Raw genomic sequence first — 24198 nt, 5'->3', positions numbered from 1 at the left:
TACCGCTTCACCCTTCCAGGTTTCTTTTGCTAACCCCTCCTGGGGTAATACTTGAAAACGTTTCCAATCGAAGCACATTCAACTGCGCCCCGTTCACCAATGTACCACACAGTCTTCAATGTTCCTTTCTGAGTGGCTGTCTTTGTCACAGAGTAAGGACCATAAAATTTGGCACTGGATTCTCCTACTGCTTTCCTAACTAGAATGAGGTCGGTGACTTGAATGTCTGGGATATCTAAGCAATGTCTCTTGTCAAAATTTTTTTTCATTCGTTTACGGTACTTCTCCTCCTGCGATTTTTGTTTCCTCTCCTCGACGATCTTGAGATTTTCTAACAGCCCCAATTCACGGTCCGCCTGAAGAATAGGGGTCTCTCCTGAAGAAGCGAACTGCGGGCTACATCCCAAGCCACTGGTGTAGGAGCGATTGTGATGTCTTACAGCTGCTTCTAAAGAGCATTTCCAACCACCAGGGAAACTATCGTACATCCTGATGTATTGTTTTACATCTCGTATAGCACGCTCTGCAAGCCCATTCGCTGCGGGATGGTATGGCGCACAGAATTTGATTGATATATTGTGGTCTCGGGCCCATCTTGCTAGCTTTTCACTCTTGAACGCTGGACCGTTGTCACATACAATCGTCCTGGTTGTCCTAAACATTTCCCGTTCGAGAAGGGCGATGACACTATTCGCATCTTCTTTTCCTGCCCGTGCCGCGACCATCCTGGTGCATTCATCTATGGCCAGAAGAATAGCTTGCGTTTTTCGGACTCCTTCTCGTTTCTTATTTAGCTCGGCAAAATCAAGGTGTATAACTTCAAAAGGCACGTTCGAGTGGCAAGGTATTATCATGGCGTCCGTAGGCTGCTTATATTTCACTTTGTTAACTTGGCAAATGTGGCATGAACGAACGTATTGATTGACGTCTTCTTTCATGTGAGGCCACGTAAATCTCTTGACTAGCTTGTTGTAGGTGCGCCAAAATCCGTCGTGTCCTCCAGATTCTGGGCTATCGTGGTACAAATAAAGAACCCTCGAAATCAGCGTTGGCGGGACTTGATAGCGACCTTCCATAAACATCAATTGTTCAGTGCCTTCCCACAATTTTACTTCATTGATTTCTTCAGGTTGTTCTTTGTCGGCCTGTATCATCAGTCTAGACAATGCATCTGCATCAGTCAAAAGGGGTCCAGGTCTGTGGGAGATGATGAAATCAAACTGCTGCAAATAGTTCACCCATCTGGCGATACGGCCCTTAGGTTGGGTCATATTCAAGAGATGAGTGAGGGCCTGGTGATCGTTGAACAAAGTAAACTTCGCACCTTCTAGGTACGTACGGAAGTACTGAATTGCTTTAAGGACTGCAAGAGCTTCCTTTTCAGTAGTGGTGTAGTTGACTTCAGGTGGCTTGAGGGTGTAGCTGTAGTAGCCTACTACGTGTCGCTTTTCTCGGCCGGATGCTTCTGGACATTTCTGGTACAAGACTGCACCTGTTCCATAATGTGAGGCGTCGGTATTCAGTTCAAAGGGTAAAGTGAAATCTGGTATGCGTAGAATAGGGTCAGCAGAGATTCTGTGCACCAGATCACGGTAGACTCTCTCACATTCCTCATCCCACTCAAATGGAACTTCTTTCTGCGTTAGGCGCGTGAGGCATCTTGTTTTTATGGCAAAGTCTTTCATGAAAGGTATGAAATGTCCTGCTAATCCCAAAAACACACGCAATGAGTGGACGTCGTATGGTTTTACCAGTTGGGATATCCTCTCAACGGACTCTTGTTTCGTGCTTTTGGTAGTCCCATCAAAGACTCTTCCAAGAAACACAACTTTTCTTTGAAAGAACGCACTTTTCTTAAAATTAACCTTGAGGTGTGCCAAGCTCAAGGCATTTAATACCTGGGACAGGTGTTCCTGATGCTCTGCCTCTGTTTTGGAGAAGACGATAATATCGTCGATGTACACTTTACAAAAGACACCTAGGAAAGGCTTCAGGACTTCGTTCATAATCTTCTGGAACCATGCTGGTGAGTTTTTCCAGCCGAAAGGAAGCCGGTTATACTCGTACAAGTCGAAGGGCGTGGTAAAAGCAGTGTACATTTTTGTTTCTTTGGTTAGCGGGATCTGCCAGAAACCGTTGCACAAGTCAATACGTGAAAAACATCGGCAACCACCTGTCTCATCTATAATCGTGTCTATCTTCGGCATGGGAAATGGTATAAGCTCTGTCTCTCGGTTGAGAACCCTGTAATCTGTGCACAGTCTGAAAGTTCCATCTTCTTTCGGCGCAATAGTTATGGGAGAGGCGAAGGGTGACACCGAAGGCCGGATTATATTCGCGTCTAGCATCTCCTGCAATTCCTTCTTCAACCATATCTTGCGCTCTCTTGACATGTTATAAGGCGATTTTCGGATGACAGTCTTGTCGGTTAGTTCGAAAGGCACCTTGTGTGACGTCATCGCTGGTGGATAGCTTCCTATGCATACCTGTTCAGGATAGGTCGTTGCAATATCCTCCGCGCACTTGACAACTCGCAGGTTATCTTTTCTATCAGGCTGTGTCTCTTGCCTTGATAGTCCTTCCACTAAAACAGCATCGTCCCAGTAAACGTTGATTTTTAGTTTCTTTATATCTGGTCTGGATAGTAGAAAGTCATACGTCACCCCCTCAATCACCAGTACTTCACTCTCTATTTCATGACCTTGGAACTCGATGTTTACGGAGGCCCATTGATTATGCATTGTCACTTTTCCGTCGTAGCCTTGCACCCGTAGTACTCTTCCACTATGCAGGTGACTTGCATCTACCAGCTTGGCATTTATTATAGACACAGAAGCACCGCTGTCAACCAAAGCCATCATATGTCTGTTTCCCACTTTGACAGGGATGTGAAGTAGGCTAGAGCAAGTTAAATAAACAGTCTCAGTTGTGGTCATAGGGTCGGACTGATCACCCTTGTTTATCAGTTTTTTGTCGTCGGAGCCTCTTCAGCGTCCGAAAGTAGTGGAACAGGGTCGCTGTCGACGTTATGCACCCGACCTCTGGGAGCGCGCCAACCCAAGTTCTCTGTGCCGCCTGCAAGGCGGCGCGATTCTCGCTGATTACGGCTGTCCTGTCCTGTCTCCCGGTTCTCGCGCTTCATCTTCTATTCGAAGGCTCATACCGCTTCATACGTAACAACGTATCTGTGGGGGATTGGGCGTGACAGGCCAGTTCCTGCTTTGCGGCATTTTTACGTCCGGCTGGTTTGCCAAACAACTCTGTTAACCTTTCTTTGCATTGGTCCCAGCTGGTCAGCTCCTCTTCATGGTTTTGGTACCGCACCTTTGCCGTGCCTCTTAGGTAGAACAACAAGTTAGCTAGCATAAGCTAGCTAACTTGTTGTCCCCATCTGTTGATTCCACTCACACGTTCGTACATAGGCACCCACTCTTCAACGTCGGCGCCATCAGCCCCGCAGAATGTTCCGGGATCCTTGGATTGCACAACCACAACCGAAGGGGACAGCGATGTAGCGTGCGATGGTGATGTTGGAGGAGGCAACGACGTTGATCCAGAGTGCTGACCCTCATTCATTGTGAGGACGGTGATGCGACCTGCGCTGCGGAGATCCGTTTCCAGCTGTGGTAACCCGCACCTCCCACCGATATGTTACGGGGATGTTGTCGAGTATAAGACTGTATTTACAATGTATATACAAGGAGAGTCAATTGGGTTAAAATGGCTGACTAGTAACAACACGCAGCAGCCAGCGTCTCGCGATCTTCTTAGTCTCTCTCTCCGTTCACCCTTCCCTAACAAGACGACACATTTCTAAATGCACTGTACTCTGAGTCAGGAACATTCATACGCTGTACAGGACGTTATCAAATGAGCTACTGTCTTAGAGTATGGCATAAAAAGTTTCTTGTACAATTTATGCGCGTTACCAGCGCCATGCTTGGCAGCTCATCTGGTAACCTCTGCCTTATAAGTTGCTGCGTTTTGTGCTACAAATGCGCTTGCTGGCCACTGTTTTGGCGCATATTTCTCTTCGATCATAGTGTTAGTACTTTGCGAGTTTGCGCACATTTGTTCTATGTTTAACTTTCCAATGTATACTTTGGTATTGAAAAGATCGAGCCAATTGAATATTAAGGATATTTCTACACTGCAATACTGATGAAGCTTGAGAGAATATACTTATGATTACCAGATGTGTTGTAAAGTTCATGGGCATCATTGGAATCTGATTTCATGTGGGCCAGTATCCTAGAGGAAAATGGAAACAAACTGGAATAGAAAGCGGCATTAGATTACATCCAAAAATAACAGCTAAATTTTTCCGAGGCACTGGCGAGGTTGTAGTTGACGAAAAAGAGAGCACGAAAGAGAACCATATGAAAAAGGAGCTGCTGAAATATTTCCACTGGAACAAACCCGAAGAGGAAATTCTAAAGCACACAGCCCCAGGATTAGATGAGGTTCCCGTTAGGCTGATTAATGAACTACGAACACAAAGTAAGGAAGCTTTGTGAAAAGCAGTAGAAAAAGCCTTTAAATATAGGCGAATAGAAGACAGTTGGCGACAAATTACAATGAATTCAATTTTCAAAGGTAACGGGGAGAAAGGTAGAATTCACTCCCACAATCTGTTGACCACAACATCGGTAATGTACAGGTTAGCAATACAGGCGATTAAACGAAAGATACAAGCATGTGCATACTATAATAGTATATTGGAAGAACTTCAGAGCGGCCTCAGCACAGGTAAGTGTCTGGATGATAACTTGTCCAGACTCAGTGTATTGAAGCATGCAAAGTAGAAAGGAGACCGTTACATGTGGCGTTTTTAGACATTACATATGCGTATGACAACGTAGACCGCAACATTTTGTGGGCCATTCTGGAAGGGGAAGGATTAGGCGAAGATTGCATACGGCTTTTCACAGAGATTTACCAAGAAAATATCGTTTGCGTTGAATGCGAAGAGATCAGGAGGGAGGAGAAAGTTGATATCACCAAGGGACTGAGACAGGGGGGCACTTTATCCCTGCTGTTCTTTGTGATGTATATTTTGAGGTGGGAAATAGTGCTAGAAGGAATCTCCATCGTGTGTAATCTCTGATACAAGTAGGCGGGCAAGATAGCAGAGCAGCAGCCTTTAGTTTTTTTTTATCCGGACAACATCGTGTGGCTTGCCAACAAACGAATTGATGTGCAAACTCTGGCTGATATCTATTCTCAGGAAAGTAGAAATTTCCGATTTAAATTGACCGTTAAGAAATCAAGTGCTATTGTAGTCAATGAAAGCAATGAACGCACAGTGCCAATACAGGGCCAAAAATACCTCGGGTAAAAGATGCCAAACACCTTCATGGATGAAAAAACGATGGCATCACACACACACAAACACACACACACACACACACACACACACACACACACACACACACACACACACACACACACACACACACACACACACACACACACACACACACACACACACACACACACACACACACACACACACACACACATATATATCGCGCATGTGCGCCGGTATCGTTTGCCAATTTTTTCCTTGACTCTCCCTCGCTGCCTACGCAAGTACGTACGCATATGAATAAATGACCAGTTGGTCATTATTTGCTCAGCAAGAAGTCGCCTCGGTCCATTACTTACGATACATGGTCCATTACGATACATGGTGTCAGAAGTGTTAGTCTCGGCAGCAGAAGGGACGCCGTCATGCCCCCGGAGCCGTTGCAGCTTTCGGAAACTTGAGAAGAAGCAGGCTGCTGTTTAAACAGAAGTTGGAACTCTCCATCACAGCGACGTCGTCAGACAAGTCAAATAAGAAAGCTGTGAAAGCGGCAATACTTCTCAGCACAGCTAGTGACGATGCCTTGGACGTGTACAACATCTTCGTGTTTGCCGAACGTGAGGACAAAGAATATTATGAAAGTTTGGTCAGGAAGTTTGAAGAGTACTCTCTCCCCGAAGGGAATGAAGTTTATGAAAGGCACGTTTTCCGCCTTCGAGTGCAGGACGAGGCAGAACCATTTGAAAGCTTTTTGTGGAATCTCAAGAAGCAAGCGAAACTGCAGCTTTGGAGAGCTTGAACCATCCGTGATAAGGGACCAAGTGGTCTTTGGTATCAACGACAAAAAGCTTAGGCAGGGGTTACTTGGCGAGAAGGACCTGAGCTTGCAGAAAGCTGGCCAAATAAGCAAAGCAGCCGAAGTTTCTGCGCAGCAAGATGCATCGTGGTCGAAGAAAAGGCTACAAGTAGAGTACATGAGAGAAACTGAACGAGACAGCAAAAAACAATATAGATGCCGTCAATTCGGAAGAATTCATGCGCCAGAAGAACGTCCGGCTCGCTGAAAGTTTTGCTACGCTTGCAACAAAAAGAACCACTTCGCGGCATGTTGCAGAAGACGCCAGATAAACCAAGTCGACGAAGCACAAAAGGCCGATGATAACTTCGATATCCTGAACATCAGCGTGTGCGGCATAACTGACGGCGCGGGAGCAGATTGGACAGTTCGCGGCAAGATTGCCGGCCAAGAACTGCGATTTAATGCAGACACTGGGTCGCCAGCCAACCTACTACCTCTGTATGTGTTCAAGCATGCCAATCGAGCAATGGAGCCAAGGAAAAGCACAGCACATTTAACGGTGTATAACGGATGCATTATCAAGCATGTGGGAGTCTCAGCAGAAGTCCTGAGCATAAACGGCCAAGAACGTCAAGTTACATTTTATGCGAAGCATATTACTAGAGCTCAACACAGCTCCTCAGGCGCGGCGGTGTCGCCTTCAATACCACGTGACACCGTGACGTCACGACAGAGGAGAAACGGGGCTCCAACTCGCGCCGTCGCTGCCGTCGCTCGCGGTGTCGCGGCGGTATATAAGCAGCTGCGCTTGCCTCTGCTAGAAACCCACGAGGTGAGATGCCTCCTGGAGACAGAGCTGCTCGTTGGAATGAGAAGCGAAGGTTGCGGCGTGCTACAGAGGGCCAGACAATGAAATCTTCCTTACCTCAGTAAGGAAGCCTTCATTGCAGTGAGGCTACCTTATGTCACTCTGAAAGGTTCCTTACTGAGGCGCCCTCGGTGAAGGCTTCCTTGGTGCTTCCTTGGTACTTCCTCAGCATAAGAAGCCAAACAATGAAATCTTCCTTACCTCACTAAGGAAGCCTTCATTGGGGTGAGGCTACCTTATGTCACTCTGAAAGCTTCCTTACTGAGGAGCCCTCGGTGAAGGCTTCCTTGGTGCTTCCTCAGCATAAGGTAGCTCCAAAGCTACCTTCATGCGTCCTTACGCCGCTCCTGGCCCTGAACGAGCGCTTCACCTCACTGCTTAACCACGTGGCATTCGCTTGCGCGTGCGCACTGTCGCCCACTTGCGGAGAAGCGCGAGCACGGTACGTCTTGCCAGGCATGTTCGATTCAGTCACGCGTGCGGCATGCAAGCATTGCTAGGCGTTGCTAGGCGTTGCAAGACGCCGGCGTGCCAGCGTTGCTGGAGCACATCAAGTTTTGCACTCTAATGCGCAACTTTTTTTTAACTTTGGTAAACGAAACTAGAAGAAAGCGTCCACGCTTCTCTATATTAGCTATTCAATTTAAAGATTGTGCGACGATACAACATTTTTTAATAGAATAATGGTGTTCGCGGAAAGATTTGAAGAGATAATCTCGAACCCAGGCACGCGGCAACCGCTCCTTAGGTGAGGACGGGTGAAGGGAGCTTTCAGAGTACGCTTGCTTCCTCCATCGGTCCTTCGCTGTAAGGAGGCCTCACGTAAGGTTAGGAAGCGCTCGAAGGAAAGGAACTAGGGGTGTGCGAATATTTCGAATACGAATCGAATATTTTCCATATTCGAAGCGTATTCGATTCGAGAAATGCATGTTCGGAAATTCACGAATATCCGAGGACGGCCGAATAACGGTGGAAACGGCGAATATTCGGATAGACTGCGAATAATTGAGCAATTAACCAATTGTATGCTTGCTCCGCATTCTCCTAAGAACATGTTTATTAACTGAGAACTTCGCATGATCCGCTCATTATCTGTATGCTCTGTTTCAGTCTATCTGCTTCAGGCATTTGAGACATGATCAGTTTCGGTTTTTTTTCACCAAGCTTTATAATTCCAATTATTTTGGAATGCCCCATTGCCTTGAAGGTTGCAAAGGCAACTCAGGGTTGCCTTTGCAACCCTGAGTTGCCATTATCTGTATGCTCTGTTTCAGTCTATCTGCTTCAGGTATTTGAGACATGATCAGTTTCGGTTTCTTTTTCACCAAGCTTTATAATGCCAATTATTTTGGAATGCCCCATTGCCTTGAAGGTTGCAAAGGCAACTCAAGGTTGCCTTTGCAACCCTGAGTTGCCATTATCTGTATGCTCTGTTTCAGTCTATCTGCTTCAGGCATTTGAGACATGATCAGTTTCGGTTTCTTTTTCACCAAGCTTTATAATTCCAATTATTTTTGGAATGCCCCATTGCCTTGAAGGTTGCAAAGGCAACTCAGGGTTTGCTAACATTGATTCAAAATGTATCAAGGCTCTTTGTGCGGAGTGGAAATTTGACGAAGTGGCCAGCCTAGGCATGTTTCTTGATCCGCGCTTTGTGGCCACAGTTCATCAGGCATCTGGTCAGATGATCTGGCTGAAAAACCTTGTGACAAGGGAGCTCCAGGAAGCTGTCGTGGAACACCGTGGGGACACCGCCGTGCCAGCGTCGACTTCGTGTCCACTGGTGGCATCGAGTGTACGGAATGCTTTTGACGATCTAGTGATGAACAAAGAGAAGACACATTTGGCATCTATCTGCCCCTGAGAGGGAAGTTACAGACTACGCGCAAAAGCCTCTTCTGGAAAGGGGCATGAATCCTTGTGAGTGGTGGCAGTCCATTGGCCGCTTCAGGTACCCGCTTTTAAGTGCACTCGCCCGGAAGTACTTGGCGATCCCTGCCACTTCAGTCTCTAGTGAAAGAGTCTTTTCTACCGGTAGAAATGTGACAGTGCATAGAGAGCGTTTACTTTCTGGCCATATTGAGCAGTTAATTTTCCTTCACGACAATCTGTAACAAGCGTTCTACCTGACTGAGGGCATTACCTGAGTCCATTATCTATAATTGAGTACCTCTTTAATTTGAAGCAACCTTGTAAAATGCAATGTTATTTTTAAAAGGGTAATAAAGCTATTGTTACCTCTCTTGCAATTTTTTAATACTACACATGTATTCGATATTCGATTCGATATTCGAAGAGAGTTCTTCGCCTTATTCGTATTCGATTCGTAATCGAAAATTTCAATATTCGCACACCCCTAAAAGGAACGTTTTATTGTTTGGGCCAAGATACCTTCATGCGTCCTTACGCCGCTCCTGGCCCTGAACGAGCGCTTCGCCTCACTGCTTAACCACGTGACGTTTGCTTGCGCGTGCGTGCTGTCGCCCACCTTCGGAGAAGCGCGAGCACGGTACGTTTTGCCAGGCACGTTCCTTTCAGTCACGCGTGCGGCATGGAAGCGTTGCTAGGCGTTGCACGACGCCGGCGTGCCAGCGTTGCTGGAGCACATCAAGTTTCGCACTGTAATGCACTGCTTCTTTAGATTTAGTAAACAAAACTAAAAAATAGCGTCCACGCTTCTCTATAGACTATTTTACCTAAGGCAGCTGGGCGCCGCCATATGCATCATACTAGCGCCACCTGTCGGCTTTCACCGGAAGCGTCATTGCCGCGCCATGCTGGGCTGTTAACTGCGCCGGCAGTGCCTTTTGGCAACGTGTTCGTATGAGGTGTGCCGACGTTTGTGTCTGTGAATTCCTGCGGAATTTTTGTTAGCGCGTTGCACACGCATCTTTCTGCTCGCGAAGTCTTCATCGCTGCTAGGAAATGGCCACAGTGGCCACAACGAACAGCAGCACGCAACCAGGAGCCAGCGGGCCCATCACATTGTCGGCTGGGGATACGATCGACATCGGTAAGTGTGTGCGCTCAACTCGCAATGTTTTGCGCGTGAATTTCGCGTAGAATAAACAATGCATGCTATCTTTCATCGTTCGCTGTGTCCGTGATCGCGCAGCCAGCAATTACATACAGGTGCGTCTGTGAGTTGTACTTTGAACGGGAGTGTTAGCAGCAGCTGTCAGCTCGCACGTTTGTGGCGGCGCGGACACCGCATCTTCCCATCGCTCGCTATCCTGCTATGAACAAGATCTTATCGCATGACTGGTCTGCAACCAAGCTGCTTAGGATCGCTTCGCGACGGTGTCCTACCGAAATCTTCGCTCTCTGTCGCAAGTGCTTTCCACTCAGACATGTGCGGAACGACGCAGTTTGTACTGATCTGCGATCGCGGAAAGCCGTCTATCAGTCCTAATAATCCGCCCGCATCGCTGGCGTGCTACGAAGCCTCATCTCGCGTAATAAATGGAAACGATGTGGGAACGAAGCGATATCTACCGTCTCAGAAAAACGAGCACTCCGCGGTAGCGCAGTGGCTATGGTGTTGCGCTGTTGGGCTTAAGGCCGGCCGCAGCGTCCACTGCCGCGCGTTGTGTTCACACTAAAGGAGCCGAGCTGGTGAAAGTAATCTGGAGTACCCCACTACAAACAGCATTTCATGTTTTAATGAAGGGAATGTAGGGACGTTGCAGTCTGAGCCACGGGCATGACAATGTCGCCTCCAAGTGCATCTCACAGTTTTTTTTTTTAAATTAAATTATGGGGTTTTACGTGCCAAAACCACTCTGATTATTCTGATTATGAGGCACGCCGTAGTGGAGGACTCCGGAAATTTCGACCACCCGGGGTTCTTTAACGTGCACCTAAATCTAAGTACACGGGTGTTTTCGCATTCCGCCCCCATGGAAATGCGGCCGCCGTGGCCGGGATTCGAACCCGCGACCTCGTGCTCAGCAGCCTAACACCATAGCCACTGAGCAACCACGGCGGGTTATCTCGCAGTTTAACACATATGAGATCGATGATCTGTATTCTTCCATCGCATGTTCCCATTGTATTTGATAACCCACCCTGGTGGCGTAGCGCGTTGCGCCATGGCGTTGCGCTACTAAGCCCGGGGACGCTGGATCAATTCTCGGCCGCGGCGGCCGCATTTCGATGGGGGTGAAATGCTAAAATGCCCGTGTACTGTGCATCGGGTGCACGTTAAACAAACCCAAGGGGTCAAAATTAATCCTGAGTCGTTCTCTACTGCGTGCCTTGCAATTAAATCGTGGTTTTGGCACGTAAACCCTCAGAATATAATTTTTAATCATTGTATTTGTTGCTGCAGTATATGTAAATATTGTGCGCAAGGAAGCTTGATTAGTTATTCTTACAGCGTTCTAGTTTTAGCCTGCATATTCACTCACTGATTGATGTCACCTATTTTTCAGATGGAGTGACTTACGTGCACCCAATGTCTGTCAACAGCTGGGTGGACGATGTCAAGGCATGGCCAAGTGTGTCTAGTGCCCACATTGTGTGCTACCTCATCAAGAGCAAGGCGTGTGACCTCAAAGAAGCTGAGGCATACAAAAGCCTAGACTCCTACAATTTTGTACAGAGTGGCTGGGTGGGCCAGGTGCTTTGTCACAAGGTTAACGCAGACTTAGTGTACCTCAAGGCGGATGTTCGACCATCGCAGGCCATAAATCAAAAGCCTTGGACAGCATGGGCTTGCGTAAGGCACACCGGACAGGTGATCACTGCTGGTTGCTCGTGTATGGCTGGGAAAGCAAGGGTTTGCAGCCATGTTGGTGCAATACTTTGGAAAGTTGATATGGCTGTGGCCTCGGGAATGACCGGCACATCATGTACTGACCGAACAGCTCAGTGGAACAGGGGAACAAAGAGGAATGTGGAACCTGTCCTGCTCGAAGATATGGACTTTAAGCTGCAAAAACGAACTGTGGACTCCGAAAACAAGGCCCCAAAACCCACACGAAAGTTTCGTCACTTCGGAAATGATGTAGAGCTGATGAACCACATTGGGAGGAAACCATTTTCAGATCTCTTCAACATTCCTGGTGAGGGCACATTTCTTCCAACATGAAATGAGTGCAGTTGTGTTAAGTGAAATGCCTTAAAATTACAGCGGCGGTTGTTCCTTTGAAACCCTACATTTTTTTTGCCACTGTATGGCATCAGTATGTTTTTTGGCATCGACACGCATACGATAGGAGACTGACGGGTTATTTGTTGCCATTTATTTAACATAATGGTAATGCAGATTGCGATAGGTGTTGGTGCCTGTCAAATACAGTAGATATCATGTTTGGTTATTGCACATCATTATATATACAAGTGGTGTTAGCCGGCACAGTGCAGTGTGAATTGTGTGTAATTGCTTTATATCTTGCAGGTACCTTGCTTCATAGTACATTGAATGCGGCTGCTTGGGACCCACGTGCTACTGATCTGCCAAGCCAGCCTCGCCACTCACATGCAGACCCTTCGGAACTCCCAAAAGGCTGCGACCCTTGCAGAGTATTTTATCAAAAGTTTGTTATGCTTTCGAATGAAGGACGGGCTTCCCTTGAATTTGCCACTAGGGAACAGGGGTGCCCGCTATGGCGCATGGCCAGGCGCCTTCGCATAACTGCATCAAATGTGAAGCGGGTTCCTAAAAGGGAAAGCACTGATCCTTCGAAAGCTGTTTCTGCGCTTTCAAATTCAGGCTTTACCGGTAATGCTGCCACAAAGCATGGGCTGAAGTATGAAGCCATTGCAAGAGTAGCATTTACGAGGAAGACTGGTTTGGCTGTAGCGCAGTCGGGTATGGTAGTGAGCAGTACACATCCTTGGCTGTCTGCAAGCCCTGATGGCATCTGTGCTGATGATGCTCTAGTTGAGATCAAGTGTCCCACAGTTTCAGATTGCACGGTATTAATTGAAAAGGGAAAATATGATGTTAAGCTTGTGAATGGGGAACCTGTGCTTTGTCCAGGTGGCAAAAATGGTTACTATGACCAAGTGCAGTTTACCATGTTTTGCTGTGGCAAAAGCACCTGCTATTTTTATGTGTGGTCGGCTGAAAGTGATGTCATTGTAAATGTGCCTATTGACACACGGTACATTGAACAGAACTTGAAGAGGCTCAAAACATTCTACTTTTTGCATCTCCTGCCTCGCCTTGAGGACCTACATTATAAGAAAAAGCTGGCTATGTGCAAAAAGTATGACGAGATTTGCAATTTGTGATGAGCAAGTGAAATTTTATTTGTTCATAATGTCTGCTTCATCGGAGCCATCCAAGTATATTGAATGAATAACAAAACATTCAACCACATTTTAACACCTTGGCTTCAAATCACTTCCATAAGCTTCACAGGTACGAAACCAGTGAGGTTACAAAAAAATTGGCAGTGGCTTAGCTCGGCTATGCCAGTATATACGTAGCAAAAGCTAAGGCATAGCATGGTTAGCCTTGGTTAATCTTGATTGCAAGTCCAGGCCAATAAAGCTTTCGCTTTAAAACGGCATTAGTGAAGTTTACCCTACTCGCTTCTCAGAGTGCTTAAGGCTAAATTAAAGTACACACGGGACATTTATGTTTTTGTCTGTTCGTTGATGAGCGGTCGTTTAAGGTTACAGAGTCCTGCACAAACAAGGACAATTTTGCTGGCATACTTTCTTGACTTGATGGGCAGTACTTGCTTGAAAATTCTGTACGTCTTGATTCGGTTGATTGCCCGCTCAACATGAATTCGTAGCGATGCGATGCGCCTAGTTTCGGTGACTTCACTTTCAGGTAGCTGATCCTTTCCTGAGAAAAAAAAGATGAAGAGGCAGTCATGTACATGTAATTACTGTGTAGCTCTTAAGTTTATGGAGGTTATGAAAATACTATTGTGGACACCTACCTTTTGTAAATGCAGGCCTGTTCATTTTAATCCCTTGAGCCTCAAGATAAGGGTCAAGCTTGATACCACGGTCTGCCATTATCCCATCACCTGGAAGGAGGTACTCTTCTACTCCACATGTCTTTACAATGTATTTGTCTGATGCCCTGCCTCCATACACATCTGACACAAACATTATAAATCCATTTGGTGCTATGACGGTAAGAAATTTCATCGTGTTTGCACCCTTGTATTGGCTGTAACTTTGGGATCTGGCCATCAGTTTCCGTGGCCTTTGCATTAGTGCTTCAGTGCAGTCGAATATGCATGTTGTATGACTGTACTCGCTGTTTCTGAAACTCTCGGGCATGCTTGCCCGCAACCTTGAGCGGGGAAGCCACACAACAACTTCTTGCATGATCTTCACCAGGTCGTCCAGCACTCTCGAAAATGTTCTAGAAACATAAGCTACAGAGACCTCGAACCGTCTTGCTAAATCTCCACAAAGGAGGCCAAGTCTAAGCCTCATGAGTGTCAATAACAGCTGGTCTTCGATGGTCAAGAGCTTGCGAATTGTCTTGTCTTGAGTCTTCAGTGCTGACACGAGCTTGTCAAATGCAGCCACAGAAATGCCAGTGTAAAAAAGAATGTCATCACTGGTCAGTGTTCGATAGGAAATAGTTCTCATGGTCATAGAAAGTCTTGTGCTGGTGTAGGAATGGTCAGCTGGTGGCAGTTCCCATTGTGTGGAGCTATCTTTCATCACCTACAAGAAAGCGGAAAGGCATGTCATAATGTAGAACACGTTAACATTACAAAATATTACCTTTGTATTTTTCCTTGTCATGATGTCCTCGATTTTGCTTACGTGATTCTTACAAAATGACAGTTTTGTGAGAAACTTAAACACGTCATCTGGCAACTCAAATAATCTGTGTGCATACTTACGTCAACTTCGTGATCTGATATTAAGCTCCCACAAACTTCATTTTCTGCAACACTGCTGTCTGGAGTAGCTACACCATAAGTGAAAGCCTGTAAACAAAGCACAGCAGCAGTCATCACTGCAGTGTCACACAGGAAGTAGACATGATCATGTGGAGAGGACAGTGCCTGTACACTCACATCTGGTGCCTTATCCAATGTACATCTGACTAGTGAATTTCCAATGTGAAGGGAAACCTGCAGAAGAAATTGGCAGCTCAGTTCCACTTGAAGCAGCATATGAAAAAGCCTAAATTGTCCTGACCACTCACATCTGGTTCACAAACTGTGCCAGAGCTGGGAAACGTATCTTCATTGCACTGAGCCTATGAAAGGAGAAACCATGTGAATGTGTGTACTTCTTAAACAGGCACCGTGTTCAGAAGCCTAGACTGGCTGTGTGAGCACTTACACCTTCATTCCCCAAAACATTGTTGAATGATGTGGTTTCCATGTGTGCTGCAGCCTGTTGAAGTTGAGTTATCTTTAAATATGACAATATAAGGAGGCAGAAGAATTTGCACGACTGCTCACTCTTTCATAATGTGTAAAGAATTGAACAGCACTTGTGCCAGTAAGTGGTGCAGGAGGTCACTTACAGCTGGTTCACTTTCAAATGCATCAGTGAACACTGCAGGCTCACTGTGGGAAGTCTCCTGTTGAGAGAATGATAGCAACAGTTGGCATGGTTTTATCGTGTCTGGTGTACCTGTAAGCTTAAGCTGTTGGCATGATTGCTTACTTCTGTCTCCTGACATGCACAAGTGCTGTCTAGAATTGTCTTGGCACTATCTCCAACCTGGTATGGGTAGGACACATAACAGTGAGCACATATTCTCAGTGATAGTATGTCAAGACAGTGAATGCCTACTCACATATTCCAAACTGTCCAAAAGAGAGGTGAATGTGGAAGCTTGTGCATCATAAGTGACCTGTAAAAACACATCAATAGCTTTAAACCTGTTGCATTGACAGAACTTCCGCTGGCCTACATAGTTATGAACACTTCACAGCGCAGGAAAGACCTAGTTGGGGCATTTCAAGTAAGTGAAGTTATTTGTAGGCAAAACATCAACTAGCTAAGTTCTTGTTCTCAAAGACAAGCTTGTTTAACAAACGAAATATGTTCCCCTAGTGTGGTACGCAGCATACTTAAATCTTTCTCGTGACTAATTGGCTACATTGTTCTTATAACGACACACACTGGCTATTTTCCATAGTTCAATTCACTGGTATGTCCAAATTCTGACAAATTAGACCACAGAAAAGCCTTACACTCTGCGAAGGAACCTGACGTGACTCTTCATCTCGTGTGTCTCTGCTTGTTTTTCTCTGGAATGGAAATAAATCATTATCAGCCACACAGTGACAACAATCTGTACACTTGCCTTTCGCTTAGTTGGTGCTGGCGTATTTTCGTCACGGTTCAGGCGTCTGCGCCCAAAGATAACCTGAAATATTACGAAGCTTTTTTATTATCGCAGCTAAAGATTCGTGGGTTTTATGTGCCAAAGCCATTTACAAAATTATGAAACGCACTGCAGTAGAGACGAACTTATTAATTCTGACAACGCGAAGTTCTCAGACCACCCAAGCATTAGTACGGGAGCGTTTTTGCGGTTTGCCTCCATAGAAATGTCGCCGCCTCGGCTGCGTATCGGCACCGCGACTTCGGCCTTGGCAGTGAAACGCCTTAACCGCTAGGCAACCGCAGCAAATCTATTATCGCAGCCAGGAACGGAGGCTTCGATTCAGCAACAATTGCTGATAGAGCGCCACGGACAAGCGAAGCGACGAAGATTTAAAAAGTTAACGTCTCACCAGTTAGATATGTCCGCACTGATAGCATGAAGCCTAGCTCAATTGTAACATTTCACAGCACCACTATCGAGCATGAAACTGCGGCACGTTTCATATTCAGGTTTGGCAGAAATCGAGGGGCAGAAATAGCTACAAGCTACGGTACATGACTTCAAAGCTTTTTCACTAGAGCTGTAAAGGCCCAATGTCTAAGGCACTAATTATACGAAATGCGGTGCTTTAGAACGGGTCAGGTAGCGATGAACAAGTGTTCACTTACCTTTCGCTGGTAACCCAAGTTCAGCATCGGCAGCGGGTTTTGCTCCGTGCGTTTTCCATCAACGAAATGCGCAGAACACACACGTGAATTTCTGTTTGGCACGAAGTCTTTCCTGTTTATCAGAGAAGTCCACTGACGACCCAAGTCGACGTTCGCGGGGAAGCGGTGCAACAGAAACATATCGCAACCACATTGCTCCTTCTTCACAGCGTGTTTTTCGCACAAGCTATCCGCGATATTCTTTCGTTTTCGCTGGTTGTTGCCACAACCCACCACTACACAGTGCTGACCGGACGACGTAGGCGCGGTGAAAGGCATTTCTACTGTTAACCTGCGCACGCAAAAAGGAGAAAACACATTTAAACAGCCACGCGTCACCTTCTGTCGAGCAAATTTAACAGCCCAATGCAAGAGGGCCACTCTGGGTTACCGGAAACGGAAACGGCGAATCGAACGCAGTGCTCCTGGTTCGAGAGTATCCCCGCTCTCTCCGTAAAATCGTGTATATTAGCTCATCAACTTAGAGATTGTGCCACGATACAACCTTTTTTATTGAATAGGGGTGTTCTGGTGTTCGCCTAAAGCTTTTAAGAGATAATCTCGAACCCAGGCATGGCGGCAACCGCTCCTTACGTGAGGACGGGTGAAGGGAGCTTTCAGAGTATGCTTGCTTCCTCCATCGGTCCTTCGCTGTAAGGAGGCCTCACGTAAGGTTAGGAAGCGCTCGAAGGAAAGGAACGTTTCATTGTTTGGGCCAGAGACTGTTTCTAGGTGGCTTTGCTACGGCGCAGCGACTACGCGCCCCGCATCGGACGCGGTGAGCGTCGAGCAACGCAGCGTTCGGCGCGACAATGAAATGTGCGCCCGAGCAAGCGCCGCACGCCTGAGCCGACGCCGACGACACAGGCTTTTCTGCGACACGAGCTCCTTAACGCTGTCGCGTTTTAATAAAGGCTAGTATGCTTCGCATCCTGGGCTTAACCTTAGCTAAGCCACAGCCATTTTTTTATTGTGAAGAAAGGTCCCCATGCCATCATTAGTCTCAAGGCATGTCAGGAATTCGGACTGATTCAAACGGTGAATTGAGTAGACTCATGCCAACGAGGCGCTCCCCAGCTGCTTTTCCCCCACCTATTTCGCGGAACCGGCTGCGTAAAACGACTGTACAAGATGGTACTTTGATGGGATGCCGTTCCAGTGGTGCAGCCCGCCCGAAGGGTACCGTTGACGGTTAAGGAACCGCTTCGCGAAGAACTGAACCGCATGGAAGGGGCCTCTATCATTGCGAAAGTGGACGAGCCTACCGACTGGGTAAGCACTTTTGCTGTAGTAAGACAAAAGGACGGCCGGCTTCGCATATGTTTGGATCCAAGGGTTATAAACAAGAGTATAATGCGTGAGCATTATCCGATGCCATCGCGGAAAGACATTGAAAGCGAAATATCGGGCGCAAAGTACTTTTCTCGGCTTGTCGCAAACGCTGGTTTCCATCAGATACCACTGGACGAAGCTACGTCGCGCGTGTGCAGTTTCGCAACGCCCTTTGGGTGCTATATTTTAAGGGGGCCGTTTGGAATCTCTTCAGCGAGCCAGGCCTTCCAGAAGACATTAACAGAAATATTTGAAGGCCTGACAGGAGTGCGCGTATACATGGACGACATTCTGGTCTGGGATTACTCGACAGAGCAGCATAATGAACGGTTTCGAGCCGTACATAAGCGAGCGGAGCAAGCTGGGCTGACGTTTAACGACAAAAAAATGTGTATTTTGTGTGACACAGATAGCATTTCTTGGTGACGTGATCAGCGAAAACGCTGTCCATCCCAGCCCAGACCTAATTGAGAGCATATACGCCATACCACCTCCGAAGGATTAGCAGACGGTTCGAGGAATGTTGGGAGTCGTGAATTACTTTCGCAAACATGTGCGCTCACTCAGTGAAAAGACGTCATTAATTCGTGGCCTTATGAAGAAAAGCGTGGTGTTTGAATGGACATCAGCGCACGCGCAGCAGTGGGCTCAGATCTGCGAAGCACTGATATGCCCACCGCTACTAGCCCTCTTCCATTCAAAGAAGGAAACGAAGGTAACGGCAGACACCTCGGGAACCGGCATTGGTGCCGCCTTATTGCAAAAGCACGGAAACGACTGGGCGCCCGGTCACGTACGCATCGCGGGTTCTGAGCGAGAGTGAAACGCGGTATGCTCAAATCGAAAAGGAGGCGCTCGCTATAGTTTTTGCTTTCGGAAAGTTTCATCAGTTTGTGTATGGCCGCAGGATCCTGGTCGAAACTGATCACAGGCCTGTGATTGCTATCGCCCAAAAAGTGTTGTGGACATGCCACCAAGGCTACAGCGATTTTTCATCCGTCTCTTCAAATATGATTATATCTTGCAATTCATCTCTGGGAAAGACTTGCTGCTCGCAGATATGCTGTCCCGTGCTGCCACGCTGCGCTGAAGAAACGGCAGACGTGGATACCCAAGAAGTTCAAGTGGTCTCGAGCCTTGTAAGCACAAGAACAAAGCAACGACTGGAAGAAGAAACTCGCGCGGATCCGTATTTAAGCAGCGTTATAGAACAGCTAAACACAGGTGCGACCATTCAAGGGGAACTTAAACGGTTCACGTTTGAGTTGGCGGCAGTGGACGGAGTACTGCTAAAAGGAAGCAAGATTGTCGTACCAAAAGCCATGAGGGCCGAAATTTTGCGGCGGATACACGAGGATCACTTGGGACAGAACAAACGCAAGGCCAAGGCACGTAGGCTAGTTTTTTGGCCAGGACCCGGCAGTGATATTGAGAACCTGGTACGAACGTGTCGTGTGTGTCAGACATACGCCTACAGCCAACCGAGCGAGCCCCTGCTACTACGGCCTACACCGGAATGGCCATGGCACCGTGTCGGAAATGACTAGTTCCAATACGCACGGCACTCGTACGTGGTAGTGTATGACGACTACTCGAACTTCCCAGAGGTTGAAAGGTTGGTGGGCACAAGAGCAACGGAAACTATTTCTATGATGTCTGCCATATTCTATCGCTATGGCATTCCTGCGCTAGTCTGCACTGACAACGGGCCCCAGTTCGCTTCAAGTGACTTTGCTGTTTCGCAAGACGGTACGACTTCGACCCTATAACATCCAGCCCTAATTTTCCGCGCTCAAACGGCCTAGCGGAAAAGGGGGTACATATTGTTAAAAGAATTCCCAAGAAAGCTACGGAGTGCCGTGAGGATTCCTGGTTGGGCCTTTTGGCTTATCAATCGTCTCCCTTAGAATAAGGACGGTCTCCCGGAGAGTTGCGGCAAGGTCGTCGTCTTCGGACAACTGTTTCCGAGTTCAACACTGATGGGGGATGCCCTGTATCGAAACATCGGCAATCATTGCGGGGCAAGACAATATCGCCTCTTGAAGCAAGAAACGTTGTTCGGATAAAACATGGCAACTGGTCCCGCAAAGCAACGGTGCTTAAAGAAGCAGCGCAGCGTTCATATCTGGTCCAAACTTAGAGCCACCAACAGCTGAGGAACAATCGACAAGATTTGCGGCGAATAAACGAGCGCTGCGCAAGCGTCAACGACTACGAGGGCAGCCTGGGAGACACTGAGCCAGAACCGAATAACGTATTCAAACCGATCGATCACTGAACCGGTAAACGACACAGGGGACACTGCGGCAGCCGACCGCTGCTCAAGCCGGCAAATGACCGGGGTTCCTGACTCAGGCGGGCAACAAAAAACACCGGGATACCCATCGGCATTCCCAACAATTCGTCGGTCTACCAGATCCCCGACGGAGCCGAAGTGCCTTTTCTACGAAGGAAACTTTCGTCAGGTGTGCTAGCTTAATTTTGTTTTTTGTTTTTGTGTTTGTTTGTGTGAAGACAAGCAAGTCTCCCAATTGTATGAAGAAAAGATGTATCAGAATGGGCTATCGCGCATGTGCGCCGATATCGTTTGCCACTTCTTTCCCTGGCTCTCCTTTCCCTCGCTGCCTACTCAAGTACATAAGCATATGAATAAACGACCAGTTGGTCATTGTTCGCTCAGCAACAAGTCGCCTCAGTCCGTTATTTTAAACACAATACGCCGACTATCAACTGAAGGGAGCACTGAGGCGAAAAGAAGAAAGAAGGTACAAAACTCATCTGCGCAAGCTCTGGAATGGTATCACCACGTGTCAGTCAGGTACATGTGCTGGTCTACGTGAGAGATAGATGTTAAGGAACTTGATCTCTTCCTTATGTAAAGTAATTGAAGGCTGACTTTGGCACGCACTTCCACCTTTATAGATATGCCATGCCTCTACCATAAGACGCGTTTCTTCATTCTTGTGCCTGCACAATATCGCGCATTCATCTAACACTGTCTTGCAGTTACAATCTTCGCAATGTAGGGAAAGATTTGAAGCCGATCCACCGGTCAACGACCTTTTATGTTCCAATAGCCTCTGATTGATACAGAGCCCCGTTTCTCCTACGTAGAATCACGTAGAAAGTAGTAAAAAACGGATTTGTCATGTCGTGCCTTAAGTCTTGGCTCACCAGATCCTGCATGTACAAAATGAGCGCCACATTTATTGCACAGGTCCGGCGCCTATTAGAAGCATGTTATCTTAGCGCAGCAGTGGCCACTGTGGCTGAACTAAAGAAGTCGGTTTTGAGGGGGACGGACGTGATTACAGAAGCAGTAATAGCTAAAAGAAAATACTAGTGGCTATTCCGTACATTTATTCAGTATCGCCAGGCTCTCAAAAGTTGCAAGTAGATATGAAGTTAATGTTGCTTCCACTGCTCCCAATAAGCTAGGCGAGATATGCGCTTCCGTGCAGAGGAAAAAGGAGCAGGTAAAAAGAAAAAAAAGAGCAGATATTTTTGCTGTGAAGCACAATAAGAACAACAGTTTCACTGACTGTCGCATGGTTGTGGTTTATAAAGTTCCCTTAAGCTGTTGCCAGTTCTACGCAGCCAAACGGGGCGGTGTATCAATCAGAGGCTAATGGAATATAAAAGGTCGTTAACCGGTGGGTCGCCTTCTAAGCTTTCGCTACATTGCCAAGATTGCAACTGCACACCAGAGTTAGATAAATGCGCGATAGTGTACAGGCAACAGAATGAAGATTCGCGTCTTATGGTAGAGGCATGACATATCTATAAAGGTGGAAGGGCGTGCGTGGCCCAGCCTTCGATTACTATACGTAAGGAAGAGATGAAATGCCTTAAGAGCTATCTCTCACGTAGACCGTCACGTGTATCCGACTGACACGTGGTGATACCATTCCAGAGCTTGCACAGATGAGTTTTGTGTCTTTGTTCTTTTCGCCTCAGTGCTCCCTTCAGGTGATAATCGGCGTTCGTGTTGTCCACTTCTATTATCTTGTGTCCTGTCTGCACGCCTTACATTTCTTTGCACAATGAATCCTTACCAACTAGCTCAGCTTTCTGTCGTTCTAAGCTGCATTTCTAGTACTCTGAGCCTTTTTCCATGTTCCCCTACTTATCTGCACAATCCTGCTTCGTCAGATTCCTTCATTGCGATATGTATCTTCCACGCTAGAACCTTGTCGTGGTTTATTCGTAATCATGTCGTCCCATTGGAAGTTCAAATGATGTGCGGCTTCCTTCAACCATCAATTGGACATGCCAGGAGGATTGGAGCTATTCCTTCTGCTGAATGATGGCGCCAAGTTAGGTTCTACTAAGAGTGTTTAAGCGTCCGTTGCGAGGCCCTTAGAGACGGTCGTTATTGGAAGGGCCTTTACGCCGATTGGAAAAGGTTAGCCGAGCAAATACGCGCACTTCCTGTGGAGGAAGAAAATTCCTAAGCTTCAACAAAGTAAGAGGAAACACCTTTCTAATAATTCACCATCAAATAACGTACTGGTTCTTAGATACGCCATCGTAAGTCGTACCCATAGGAAAGCCCTTGTTTTAGGTCCCAAGCACTGTTTTAAGGCGAACATAAAACCCGTGGACGTTTTAAGCATACCGCGCTGTATAACCAGGTTAGTCGCGGAAAAAGAACGCTCGCGCTGCATTTAAGATTGCATTGCAAGGATTAATCAGTCAAATTCTCATTTTATGACGTCTGACCCTGTCCGACCGTTAGTTAATTACCTTGTGGAGCATAAACTTAGACCACTAATATCTGACATGGAAGGTTATTTCGTAATTATGGTAGGTGACATTTTTTCAGAAAAACCGATCTCAGCCATACAAAAGAATTTATAGCCAGTAAAACTCAAGCCCTCGGCAGTTAAGCAGCGTGCGGTTGACCGCCTGTCAAGACATAATCTTGATAGGGTTGTCTCTAACGTCAAGAAAGCAAAATCTCTTACATTAGAACTATTTTTCTCGTCGAAGACGCATGAGCAAGAAATTCCTTTTCGTGCTATAGTGTCAGAGAAAGGTACGTGGCAGGTCTGTGTCGCTAGTTACCTGCAGAACTGCTTAACTTCACTAGTTTTTTCAGACCCCTTTCGCTTGCGTAATTCTCAGGCACTAGTTCAGTATTTGAGAGCGGAAAATACTGGGGAGTGTGCGGCTTTTCGTATGGATATCGAAGACCTGTATTACTCCTTGCCGCATGACGAGTCGCTAAATTTGGTAAATGAGTGCATTAAAGAACCAGTGCAAGAGTCGGCTTTTATTGACAGATGCGGTGTTTCCACGGGAGCTTTTCTAGAAATTCTTTCATTGTACTTAAAGTCGACGCTGATTGGGTGGAGAGATGACGTGTTTCTGCAGAAATTAGGCATTTGTATTGGCTCGAAAGTTGCCCCTATTTTTAGTGATATTTACCTGACTAAGGTTGACAGCTGCTTAGAGAAAGCCTTAGGTGATTGCGCTACCAAGATATTTCGTTACGTTAACGTTTACCTGATTTTCTGCAATAGGAAAGAATTTGATTCCGCTGCTACCTCAGTATGTGAGCAATTTACACTTTGTGGAGGAGGATTAACTGGACATTTCCTTGGTCTTTGAACAAAATCGCGCTTGCTGGCAGTACTCCCCAAGATCTTCGAAGCCCGTGTTAAATTTTTAATTCAAGCATTCCAAAGTAGTAAAAAACAGAATTGCCATGTCGTGCCTTAAGTCTTCGCTCTCCAGATCCTGCATGCACAAAATGAGCGCCAGTTTTAATCCACAGGTCCGGCTCCTATTAGAAGCAGGCTATCCTGGCGCAGCAGTGGCCACTGTTGCTGAACGCCTTGAGTATTCGGTTTCGAGGGGGATGGACGTGATTACAGAAAGCAGTAATAGCAAAAAAAAATTGTG

General features: G+C 46.7%; 2 protein-coding genes across 2 annotated transcripts in view; both read right to left on the bottom strand.

Moving 5' to 3' along the window:
* LOC135902292 (chitinase-3-like protein 1) overlaps positions 1-24198 on the bottom strand; it is an 830286-nt gene that overhangs the window by 24531 nt on the left and 781557 nt on the right. The window lies entirely within an intron of this gene.
* Positions 13563-16221, bottom strand: LOC135902258 (uncharacterized). Its single transcript, XM_065432241.2, has 10 exons — positions 16116-16221; positions 15716-15772; positions 15583-15639; positions 15440-15496; positions 15253-15306; positions 15113-15166; positions 14982-15038; positions 14805-14891; positions 13878-14622; positions 13563-13780 (listed from the first exon to the last, which is right to left on the bottom strand). The coding sequence occupies exons 5-10, from the start codon at positions 15292-15294 to the stop codon at positions 13563-13565; spliced, it is 1203 nt and encodes a 400-aa protein (XP_065288313.2). The 5' UTR covers positions 15295-15306; positions 15440-15496; positions 15583-15639; positions 15716-15772; positions 16116-16221.

The sequence above is a fragment of the Dermacentor albipictus genome, chromosome 6 (genome assembly GCF_038994185.2).
Source record: "Dermacentor albipictus isolate Rhodes 1998 colony chromosome 6, USDA_Dalb.pri_finalv2, whole genome shotgun sequence".
In the NCBI taxonomy this organism is placed as follows: Eukaryota; Metazoa; Arthropoda; class Arachnida; order Ixodida; family Ixodidae; genus Dermacentor; species Dermacentor albipictus.
The sequence above is the reverse complement of the archived record's forward strand: the minus strand, read 5'-3'. Positions and strand labels throughout refer to the sequence as shown.